At 38.3% G+C, this 13147-nt stretch overlaps 1 protein-coding gene across 5 annotated transcripts in view; it reads left to right on the plus strand.

Annotated features, from left to right (window-relative positions):
• Nucleotides 1–13147, plus strand: part of LOC137239274 (hexosaminidase D) — a 182654-nt gene that overhangs the window by 167919 nt on the left and 1588 nt on the right. For all 5 annotated transcript variants that reach the window (XM_067764654.1, XM_067764414.1, XM_067764495.1 and 2 more), the window contains exons 5-7: nt 5150–5862; nt 10430–10630; nt 10690–10999. In XM_067764654.1, coding sequence (XP_067620755.1) covers nt 5150–5862; nt 10430–10630; nt 10690–10999 — 1224 coding nt within the window. The remainder of the gene's footprint in view (nt 1–5149; nt 5863–10429; nt 10631–10689; nt 11000–13147) is intronic.

Consider the following 13147-nt stretch of genomic DNA (forward strand, 5'->3'; position numbering starts at 1 on the left):
CAGCAAATTGAAAAAGCAAAAATGTGATCGTGGTCCGCTCTTTTCCCTTATTTGAAGGGCTGTATTCTTTTTTGAGAAATTTGGTATAACAGCTGTTATACGAGGTGAAAAGTCAGAAGTCAGAGTCTGACTGTATTCAGAAGTCTGATATTATAAAATCAGCAATTTTACCTATTGGTCAACTTTCTGAGGAAGCACAGGAAGCCCGTAACAAAGATTTGAGACGATTCAGGGATGATAACACACAAAAGCAGTCGCGTGAAGCCACGAATAGAGATCTTATGAATATGTTGCTTATAACATCGGATCCTTTAGTTAACAGTTTTAGGGAGATACCTAAGAAAAAATTTAAAAGTCTGACTTCAGAAGTCTTAAATTTACTGTCCCCCGATAATGTTGAGGAGTCAATAAATACCCCAGTTGTTTCAAGCTTTCACAATAGTGTTGCTGATGCGCATGACTATTCCACAAGTGACTGATCGAATGAAAGTGATGATAGCGAATAATAACATAATTATAAAAGATAACCTACCCTATAACTTTTTGTTGGATCGCATTATACTTTACTTTTAAGTTTTTGTAATAAGTTATTTTCACATAATTAATTTAATTATTTACATTGTTGTTATTATTATTGTAATTCACTTTTGCATTCCTGACTGGTACTATAAATCAATTTTGTAAAAATTGTAGTGCCAGGATAAATACTCAAATAAATACAAAATATGTATGTACATATGTACAGTCACTCACATAAATAAGTATACACCCCTTTTTGGACAATTCTTACAATCTTCGCTTTCGCAATTTTATTTTAACTAATTTCCCATAAGAAAATGTGTCACGATCTATAACAAAAACTAAATTATATTAAAAAAATGTTTGAAAAATTCGACGAATTTTCATAAAAAATTTTAATTTTTTTTTCGGAATTTTTTAGAGTATTGAGATTTGTAGTCCATTCATTTTAAGTACAATAAAGTAATAATCTTAAGTCCTTTAAATTTTTTTGGATCTATGTCACTTATTCACATTAGTTACTGTATATGAAATAAGCAAATGTATGCATATGAAGTAAAATTTTGGAAAAAAAAAATAAAAAAAGAACATATGCCTGAAAAAAATGACGTAGTTGTAATAAATGACTGCATATGAAACGGAAAATCTCATAAAATAATTTTGTCAAGCTAGCTTGTTCTACACGAAACACTGTGCAACGTCTAGTAATACTTTGAATTTCAACGCATATATAATTTTGGGATTTTCCTTTTGAAGATAAGACATTGTCCTTTTTAGTTTAAGGTTGAGTTTTATTGAATTAAATATTATAGAATAAACATTAAAATTCTATATACATATTGTAACGAATTTACTTGCAAATCCTCTTATTTGCAATCCTCTGCTAAGTTCGAATCACTAAACTGTTGAATAAATAACTCCAATTTGTAATAATGCAAAATGGCCTTTATTAAAGTACTTCACAATACACTCAACTGTGCAACGAATAGCTTGCTTAATAACCACACTGATTGATAGCTCAATGAAACTCTACTATTCAAAATAATACTGCTATTGCTCGCTAGATATCGTCTTAATCGCAACTGCTTGACAACTCAAATCAAACTGAATTCTTCTTACTCGCTGGCGCCGCTTTTATAGTTTACGCTGCATACTTCTAGGCTCCTCGATTTCCAGAACCTACTAGTTGTTTCGGCTACAAAATCGCCAGCCACAACTACGTGCACAAATTATTGCTGACTCCCGCGACAACTCAGACAAGGTACATGCATGTGTTTGTAGTTTACAGTCTCCCGCACACACATAAGCGTATAAGTAAATTCATCGGTGTGTGACATCTCATCTCTTGCTGCCTTGTATGTAAATGTTGCTCGTCGGAATGTGTGCATATGTGTAGACGCAATTATTCATTCGCTTATGCAGATACACAATGATTGAATTATTGATGTGCATTCACGTCACTGCCTAGATCGGCCCAGAGCCGGCAGCACCCCCTAGCTTTGCTAATATTCGTAACAATATGTATATGGGTGATATAGGCCTACTGGGGAACCGAGCTTCCAAAACTAACTTCGGTAGCGGGCCAACGGGGACCTTCCGGGTGGTGTGGAAAAACCTATTTTTCAATTCAATTTCAAGTAATTTCACCATAACTCTATGTCGATTTCATTTGATTTTACATAATTTTTATATTTTTGTTTAAGGAGCTCCATGCCAAAACGTTATAATTACATGTGGAAAGTTTGTAGAAAATTTAAGAAAATGCAATCAAAAAGTACAAAGTCTTAGATCAAATTCAAAATTTTAAAGAAAAAGTTAAGTAAGTTAGACCAGTTTGCTATATTCCAACACTTGATGCATAGACTGAGTTGAAAAAAAACACATTGGTCGAATTTCGACCACAGGCGATACTATTATTATAAATACCAAACAACAGGTTTGACTCACTTATTTACTTTGGCTTCCCCTATTTATGATATTTGGCATATCTTTATAAACTTTTCAATGCAAACCCTAATAATAATTTTTATCATGAGTTTTAGGTCTAAGTATAATAAGAATCAAGTAAAATAACAGTTGCAATAAATATTGAAAGTGCTATAACTTCTGTGTTTATTATTTTAGTAATATAGTTTCCAAGCAAAATTTTCTTGAATTTTTAAGTACTTTCGTTTGGTATAGAAAAAAGGATACATTAGGGCGGTACAACTTTGTTAGCTGACCTAATCCTGTGAAAACGACTTCATATCTTAAAAGGACATTAAAAGGAAATGTGAAGCTTCTCAAGGCCAAAATAATGACATATCAATTTTAAAAATCGGACGTCAAATAACCAAGTTGTAACGAAAAATTTTTTCGGCTGTATTTCGAAGGATCAAAAAAAAATAGAAAAAATTTTTTCCGAAACCATCTCAACATAAGCTTTAAATTTAGGGGCGGACATTGTCAACTTTTTTTTGTATGGGGACCAACCCAGTCTAATATACATTTATGCAACAATACCGATTAAATCAGCATACATTCTTTGAAAACTTTTAAAGATTGTTAAATACAGAACTAAATATGTCCTCCAAGTACATTCAACCGATTTGGTTTAAATTTTCACCCATAGAGTGTGCCTGCTAAGTTTTTTTTTCTGGGTTTCGGGAATTGAACCAAAGACCGATTAAAAAATCTAAAATTATATTTATGATGCGAATGTTAACATTGATAGCTTCTTGCTCAGATTATGATGTTCGTCAAAATGAAAAATGAAGATATCGCAACGCCGAAACCGGCTTGCCTCCAAACCAAATTTGACAAAGGGATGGATGATGAAAAATCGTTCCAATATACATCATTTATACACCCTGTCGGAAAATCAACAAAACAAAAAGAAGTACTTAGGACACTACTTCTCTAGGTAGTGGACTAGGGGCCGAATTTGCGAAAACATCTAATTTATATTGCCATTTTTTGTAATTCGCGGACATAAATATTTCGCATACTTTTTTCAGGAGATGAATTGCTAGAAATTTATATAGAGGATACAAGAGAAAGGAAAAACGGGGGAGGAAGGAAAAACTGAGAAAAAGATAGGGTTAGACGAAGATGCAGATATAGAGGAAAAAGGGAGAAGGAGAGAGAGCTTAAGAGAGTGATGGAAACAGAAAGAGAGAGGAAGGGAAATAAAAAGACGGAGAGGGAGAACGAGATGCAGAGAGAGAGAGATAAACGGAGATGGAAAAGCGAATAAAAGGAAGAGGACAAAAAAAAGGAGAGTAACAGGGAAAAGCGTCTTTAAAGTCATGCAGATTAACTAAAGTAAGGGCAGTACAACGACTGCCGGGACTCCTAGTAGTAATGTTTTAGATCAACAATGGTAATAAGTCAACCAGTCGAGGCATGGCCAGATTTAAGGGCCAATTAATGGTGACTTATAACTATAAAAACATAACCAGATAAAACAGCTGATCGAACCTACCTTATGGAAATCATGGGGCCATACCATAACGCTAACGCCATAACCATACCATAGCCAACCAATTGGTTTTGGTTTCTCGCCATATCCATAACCTAAAAATATTTGAGTTGGTGAATTTAATAACCTTTTGTAGATTTTCTTCATTGTTTTGGACACGTTATGACTTAGAGACTTATTTTTTGTGGAATAGGTTTGTAATTTTTTGCGTTTTCTTCATTTTTATGAAATTTTCACGATTTTTAGGTTAAGGCACCGATCACATTGGAAATGGTTATTGATATGGGTATGGTTACGACTATGGCGTTAGGGTTAAGGAAGTTTAATTAGCCCTTAAATGTATCGAAAACGTAGACCACATATTATAGGAATATTATTTACTTGAAATTTAATCTCACCTGAATAAAAGTGATTTTGGCCGTTGTGGAATTAGTCACGCCAGCTATCGCTATAACAGCGATAACTTGCGCCAATTGAGAGCATAAAAGGAGTTTAAGCTTTCCTCCACGTCTGCCTCCCAACTCGGCGCAGGTTTCTCCCTTCCTCTGCTTCTTTACCATTAACCTACCTCAATATATACCATTGTCATTAAAGAGAGTACCTTAGATCTTTCGGGGAACATATTTCTCGAATACTCCAAGAGTCGCCGCATTATCTTTCGACAGCGCCCATTATTTGGAGCCAATACATCAGGGTAGGAATGATGAGAGTTGTGTCTTACTCTTTACTTATCCACTTTTTAATTGCTCAACAAGTCAAAAGTAGAGCTTTTTAATAAAAATTTTCTCTGTTTGATACGCTTGAATAAGCTGGCATTGCTGGTTTCGAGGTAGACGAAGGCATGGCACCCAAAGGCACCAATAAGCCGCTTCTTTCTTTCCACATACCAAGTACTTTGTCTCCCTGCAAGGGTCACATTTTTCTTCTCACTATCCAATCCAAAGAAAAAGAGTTCTTAAAAGTCATACAGATAAACCGAAGTTAGGTCAGATCTAAGTCTGCCAAGTCTGCTGGTGCTTATTTTTATAACATCATAATATCCTAGGCACCTTAAATGGGCAGCTACTAAAATTCACTACTGGGTATATTACATAAGTATATTTGGCGTTCAACTTCGAATTTTTTACTTATATCTACATACATACATGTTGATTTATTCCCCCTACACAGGATTTTCTTGAAACTGCTAAAATGCACGGTCTCACCATTATGCCGCTCGTCCAAACTTTCGGTCACATCGAATTCGCATTAAAATTAACCGGATTTGAGCATATGCGTGAAATACTCGAAAGTCCACAATCAATATGTCCCAGTCAACCAGATTCCATTTCATTCATACAAAATATGTTAAGTCAAGTTATTGAATTTCATCTTAACCTAAATGATGCTGCCACCAATAATGGCAATTCATCAGAAGGAGGAGCTGCAACGCATATGCCAGCAGATCATACGCTTACATTTTCCCATATTCATATCGGTTGTGATGAGGTGGCACGCATGGGCGAATGTAATTTGTGTCGACAGCGTGCACGTAATGAAGTTTTTCTAAGTCATGTTACGTCAATTTCAAATTTCGTACGCTCACATTGGCCACAGTTGCGTGTAGTGATTTGGGATGATATGCTTCGTGGCATGATGCTAAGTGAAATGCTACATTCGCATATTGGTAGCTATGTCGAACCGATGGTTTGGGTATATGCCAATGATATATACAGATTCATTCAACCACAATTATGGGATATGTACTCGAAGGTTTTTCCAGCAGTTTGGGCTGCGTCTGCATTTAAAGGTGCTTTTGGCGAGAGTCTTATGATACCACCACTACAGCAACACTTGGAGAACAATATCAGATGGCTAGCTGTTATTGCAAAGGAAGGTGGACGGTAGGTATTGTAGTACTAGTAACTATAGTAACTATGTTAATTATTATTCGAATCCTGTGATTGAGCCGAGTTTGTTATGTATTAGCCGTTTTTAAACGGTTTTATTTAGGTTGACTTGACAAGCTGGACAGCACTTTTTTGTAATAGAAATTTAAGTAACTTCCCGATAAGCTACAAGCTTTAAACTTGGAATATAGTTCAGAACCCGATGACAATGCAATTATAAGATAAAAAATCGCCGCTAGGTGGCGCAAGGATCGAGATATTCACAAAAATCGTATTTGTGGTCCCATTTGGCTCATATTTGGAACACATAATACATACAATATCTAATAGAAAGCGACCTCTGAAAAAGGATCGCCGCTAGGTGGCGCAAGGATCGAGCTATTCACAAAAAACGTATTTGTGGTCCGATTTGGCTCATATTTGGAACACATATTACATACAAGAATAGAAAGCGACCTATGAAAAAATATCGCCGCTAGGTGGCGCAAGGATCGAGATATTCGCAAAAATCGTATTTGTGGTCCGATTTGGCTCATATTTGGAACACATAATACATACAAGAATAGAAAGCGACCTATGATGTCCGATTTGGCTCATATTTGTAACAAATATTTCATACAGTCCGGTAGAAGTGACATCAAAATATTTTGGAGTTGGAGAAGGGACAAACAAGCATACGTGGTGCTGAGTCGAGTAAAGTCTTTGGAAGGATTATGTATTGAGGACTTAGATTGCAACAAATTGTCAGGAAAGAGTCCTTGTAATAATGAGTTACTAAATGAACTAAATAGAATGAGAAATAATAGGTAATTAAATAAAGACTAAAAACTTGAAAATAAAATAATTAAAAACAAATTTTTAAGTTAAACGGTTTTATTGAAAACAATACTTACATCACACTCCTCATCAATCTAGGGCGTTGATCAGACAATTCAATAAAAGCGTTGGAGGCGTCAAATTTACCCCAGCGGGTTAGGGGGTCAGAATATTCCCGCGGTAGGTATGCCTGTCGTAAGAGGCGACTAAAATACCAGATTCAAGGGGCTGTGTAGCGCAACCCTTCAGGTTGAAAGCGCAATATATAGCTTCTCCAAACCCAATTGTCAACCTCACCTATCCGCGGCGATCCTGTTTCACTAACAGACGAAGCTCTGGCGATCCCAAGCTCCTCATGGAACTTGGGGGTGGGGAGGGAGGGGATGGCCTGAAGGTTTAATGTGGCCACATAAATCGTTCCCGATATGGTCGGGCTAGCACCTTAATGGTGCTGTGGTACCGGAGCGTACCGGATCTGTATCCGGCAAAGGACCATTACATCGATAACACTCCCCAAAGCCTTCGGGGAGCAACCTTATCGCTACAACAACAACAACAACGCGTCAAATTTCTATTGATAGTCATAAGTAAGACCAACTGAACCTTAATAAGGTTATGCCACGCCTCACATTTTTAGAAATTTCACGTGCCCAACGGTTTTATTTAATTGTCTTATCAACGCCCTAGATTGATGAGGAGTGTGATGACTAGTACCTAGGACCTACCTAATTATTTTCTACCTTTTAGTATTATTATTATTTCATGTAAGTATTGTTTTCAATAAAACGGCTTAACTTGAAAATTTTGTTTTAATTATTTCATTTCTTTTTCCAACTAAGTCTTAACTCCTAACTTCATCATTGTGTTGATAAGACGAAGTTTATATCAAAATATGAACTGTAAAGTGGGAAAGTTGGGGGAATAAAGAAAGGAGAAAAAGAGAAATGAAGCGAAAGGACGTCATTAAGGGAAATGGAGAGGAAAAGCTAAAAACCTTTTCATAGTTTAAACACACTCGGCGTATTTGCCAAACCACGGCCGAGGGCCACTCAGCTTGGAAAAAACTTTTTTATAAATTTTCGACGTTGCTTCACCCGGGAATTGGCCCTAGAACATGCAGTGTGGTAGGCGGGCAACACTAACACCACACCGTGCCAAACCGGATACTTAACTGATTTAGTTTGTTACACCGTCCCAATTGGATCGAACACCGCTGCAAAGCAATGTACAATTCTTAATGCTGTCCCGTACTGTGATAGTGCTATCTTTCACCTTTTGCTTCGTATCCTTCTCCACTCCAGGCTTTACAGTCGCCTCTCCCTCTCACCAAGCTTACTCACAACATTCTTTCCTTGCTTGCCAACTCAGCCTCATTGCTTTGAACGCTAACGTCTTCTATGTCTTTCTATCCTATTCTACCACACTCTTCCTCATTTTCTTCGTAATGGAGTATTGAGTGGACCATCTTCGTTGTACGACCATCAGCCCGATAAGGCGGGTTAAGTAGTATTAAATATGGGAAAGGCTCTGTTCAAATACCGCCTAATATAGTCCTTGACTAACAATAGTAACGGCCGGAAAAACACCCTAATGGCCGTTATCATTATTGTTATTGTTATAGACGTCGGCGCACTGCTACCTTTATTTAGATCTATTATGCTTAACCTTTCAGCCCATTTCTGTATGTGGAGCTTTTTAATGTATTTAAGTACCTATTCAGGCTTTTTACTCCATATCACGATAGGATTAAGAGTCACGCCATCTAGATGGGAGAATCTCTGCCTTCCCAGAGCAATGCATTCACAGAGAATGCGGGCCTTCGTTTCATCCTCCAGCTCACAAAATCGACATATTTGTCTATCAGATAGATTTAACCCAGTGAAATTTCGTATCCCATCTATGCATACATTAATGAGTTTGGCTGATAATCTCGTTGCTGTGAGTATAAACAATTTGACCCTGGACAGTCAATCCAGGGTTGTCTGAGCTGTTTTGTTGCCCAGTTACTTATCGTTTCACTAGTGTGTGCCTCTGTGAGTGCACAGAAGGACATAATCTCATACTCATTGATTTCTCGAACTTCGACCAGCACCTGCTTTGCGGTTATCAAATTTCGATCCATCGGTGAACTTGATCTCATAGTCAGGGGCAGTATATGGATTCTTTGTTTGCCAAAGAGTTTTGCTCACAATGGGCACCTTAAAGTTTATAGAAATTCTGAACATAGGGGCCATAGCATCACGTAGGTGCAATATGAGTGTTTCTCTAAATTTTTTGATTACTTTCATACTCTGTCATGTTTTCGATCGTTAGCTCATAAAAATTTTGAAGTCCTAGTGCAGTAAGTTTTGCCTCTTTCTCCATTAAAATAGGGAGAGGAGGTACGTTGTCATCGCACCCGTTATGACAATACAAACAACTCGAAGCATATGTGACTATTGGCTTCACAACAGTATTCTCCTTCTTCTTAATTGGCACTTAACCGTTTAAAAGGTTACGGCCGCCCAACAAAAGGCGCCAGTCGCTTATTCGCTCTACCAACTGGCGCCAGTTGATCACACCAGCAGAGCTTAAATTGTTTTCCACGTGGTACTTCAGCCCTGCTTCCATAGGCGGGTTCCGATAAAAATATTTTCTTAGCCTGAGCCTCATCTTTCATTCGCATAAAATGGCCTAGTCATTTTTAATTCGCTGGACTATGTTTATGTCTGCATAAAGCTCGTACTACTCATTAAATCTTCTTCGGTACTCGCCATCGCCAACGCGTCGAAGAACTTTTCTTTCGAACACTCCCAGAGCCAAGCCGCTTCATATGATGTTGTCATGGTCCATGCTTCTGCACCATATAGCAGGACCGGTACGATAAGTGACTTGTAGCGCATGATTTTCGTTTGCCGAGAGAGGACTCTACTCATCAATTGCCTGCTCAGTCCAAAATAGCATTTATTGGCAAGGGTGATACTTCGCTGGATTTCAGAGCTGATGTTGTTGTTTGTGTAATGTTTTTTTCCCAAACAGTATTAAATGCCCAATATACAATTTTGGGAGATAGCCCCAAAGTTTTGGCATAGAGTCGAGTGCAGGCAAAGAAACTTTTTGTTGCTTGGTTTAAAGTAGCGGCTTAGGCGGTAGGTATGCCTGACGTAAGATGCGACTAAAATACCAAATGGATTGAAGCGGTTGTGTAACGTAACTCTTTCAAGAGGTTGCCAGCGCAATATATAGCTTCTCCAACCAAATTGTCAACTTCACCTATCCGTGGCGAATCCTGTTTCATCAACAGCGGATGCTCTGGCAACACCGAACTCCTCATGGATCTCGGGGGTGGGAGGGCGGTATGGCTTAGATGGTTGGATTGCAAATGGTTCCCGAGATGGTCGGGCTTGGTACCGGAACGTACCGGATCTGCATCCGGCAAAGGACCATCAACATCGATAACACTCCCCAAGGCCTTCGGCGAGTATCCTTATTGCTACAACAACAACATGTTATAGTGGAAGGCACTATGAATTGATAGGCAGTCCTTTGGTTCACATCGTTATCATAAAATAATCCGAAGAGTTTATTATTTGCGCATCATCTGGACCACGTTGTTTTGGGTTGTTGAAGAGCGCACGAAGTAACTACTTCAAGTTTCTCAGGTCCACCTATTGGAAGATGAGAGCTAAACTCTTTTTTATAGGAATATTCCCATACCTTATTGCTTTTAATTTTCCACTGAAGTCAGCTATTTCTCTCTGTTAAGTTTTTCCAAAGGTATACGAGGTCTGGCATTAACTGGCTGGCAGCGTTATGATCATTTTGCCGTATTATGTGAATTGTTACCGGTTGGCATACCTAGCTTAACCACATCCTTATCAACTGTATCTCGTGGCCATTTTATAACGAATCCAAAGGAGAACGACATACTGCGTATATTGGAGTGTGCCTTCCATCCAGATAGTCGGTAAGTGTTTCATATCCTTCAGTTATTTCATATCTAACTGCTTTCAATTTCTTATTTAGGCGCTCTGGACATGCCTGGATTGAGCTGCAACCAAACTCACATCATAGCCAGTTATTCTCTTCTTGTACATATCCCGGCAGCATGGTTTATAAATTTGCTTTACGCCTCTTTGACAAGTTAACAGAATTACAGAGCTACTTAATGCACGTCCAAGATCGAAGTGCCTGGATATCCGATTACAATGTGCGTCATAATTTTTCTTCGCCTTTACGTGCACACGAATTGACATTCAATACCCCGAATTATATCAATGAACTAGTTGCTATGGGGCGCGAAGCACATGAGGTCATGTACGAGGCGTTTGATGAGGTATGTACATTAAGGTGGTCCTTGAAAAATGAAGTGAAGGTATTTTATTCAATATCGCCCCTGGTAATACTACGATCAAAAATAAAATATGTGTATGAGTCTTGGTCACGACTTGCGATGGTTAGGACGTATCTGACAGGTTGATATTCAAAAAAACTAAACTGGCACAATGACTATATCGTTCTCAGCTTGTTAAAACACAGGGCTTAGCTCCAGCCAAATGATGTCTGCTTTTCACCATATAAGTCCCCAGATCTGGATGAAATCTTCAGAGGGATAGTACAAAAACCCTGCCCTCTGATTATATCCTCTCTGGAATGTCTATTTTAGGTCTATTTTCGACCAAATCAAAGCAAAAATGGTTATAAATAACCTGACTACTTTAGACCGATTAGCCCTTCGTCGTTTGTTTTAAAAAAACTGAAGTACGCTTTATAACGTAGGTATTGAAGATCCAATTGTAAACTGCACAGAATCGACTCTATGGTGCGGAATAATTAGCGCTAAGCTGTGAATTAGTCAGATTACAGGACTTCGATGTAGAGATGCTTCACAAGGCGGTAACCTATTACCACTCTTGAGCTTTGCGTAGACAGCATACTTCGTCCACTCAACAGAAACGAGTTTAAAGTTGTTCCCTATACCAATGATGTATAGTAATAGGTATCGAATCTGTTTCCCAACCTGATCAGCGGGATTACTGAAGAACCTGAATTGCTGCTTGATATCGCTTGGTGCTCCCAATTGACGTCAGTTATCACGAAACAGAGATATCTGGCGTAACTTGTTAAGACGCGGTCAAAACCACGGAGGCCGTTAAGCGCCAAATAATGATGATGATGAAGCAAACAACGCCAATCTTCCATTTGTTCGCCTGATTCAGAGTTGTGTTTCTTTAAGGCAGAAAGTAAAAGGTCCGTCGGACTACTTAAGTCCTATAACAATGGGAAGCTCTTTCGTTCAAGAATGTATTTGACTCAAATCTCACTCAAATATTTGACGTAATACTTTTCACGAACAGATCTAAAACCGATTGTAGCGTGGGAGTGAAAGTGAGCGTTTTCGGAACACTAGCGGCAACATCTTATTCCATCCGTCCTCCGAACTCCGCGAGGTGGTTTCTATGCGGATAGTGGATCACCTACTGTGCGACTGTTCAGCGCACTATCGAAGGAGAATGAAGGTTATTGATAAATCCTGTTTCTAGAGCCTACTAGTATTCAAGGGTGTCTGCCCGGTAGAGCTTCCCAAATATTAAAAAGTCAACGGAGTCCTCACGATACGCAGCGGTGCGTTTAAAAATTCGTCAGTCTTACAACATTTATATATATTGTGACGAATATTAGCATCACTAATTGATACATCCCTAATGTTATTAAATAAAAGCGAGCTACATAAACAGATTAATCATCATTTACACATGAACATACAAGGCAGCAGATAGATACTCACTATCAGCCGAAGTGCTACTCACATATACATACGCTATGTGAGAGACTATAAACTACAGATATACATGTACATATATGGTTGGTAACCAGGCAAGAAGTTCGCGAATTTACTAGACCTTAGGTGAAATGGGTGAACTTGGCAACAGAGAGTATAAAAGCAGCGAAAGCTGAGTAGTCAAAAACAGTTTGATTTAAGCACGCTATCGGTTGTGAAGTATACGTGTTATTGTGAAGTATAGTTATGCTACTCCCAGCGTAGTCTAATAAAGACCATTTTGCAATACAGAATATGGGAGTGCTTTATTCAATAGTTTAGCGATTTGAACGTTAGCAGAAGGTTGCAAATAAGAAGAATTTCCCTAAATTCGTTACAATATATTTATATATGTAAGGCGCGATAGCCTCCGAAGAGATTTTAGGCCGACCTTCTCTCCAATTTAGCGTCGTGCTCTTTTTAATTGGCGGAACCTTCATGTTTTTTGCCTACTCCGAACGGCATCTGCAAACCAGATGAGTTTTCACATAAACATTTCTTTTATGGCAGAAATACACTCGCTGTGCCTGCCAAATGACTGCCGAGGGGCTTAGAAAAATTGTCTTTTAATGGAAAACCTTGTTTATAAAATTTTGATGTCGCTTTGTCCAGGGCGTAAACCCAGGATCTTCGGTGTGGCAGGCGGAGCACGCTGCCACCACA

Source organism: Eurosta solidaginis, chromosome 1 (genome assembly GCF_040869045.1).
Source record: "Eurosta solidaginis isolate ZX-2024a chromosome 1, ASM4086904v1, whole genome shotgun sequence".
Classification (NCBI taxonomy): Eukaryota; Metazoa; Arthropoda; class Insecta; order Diptera; family Tephritidae; genus Eurosta; species Eurosta solidaginis.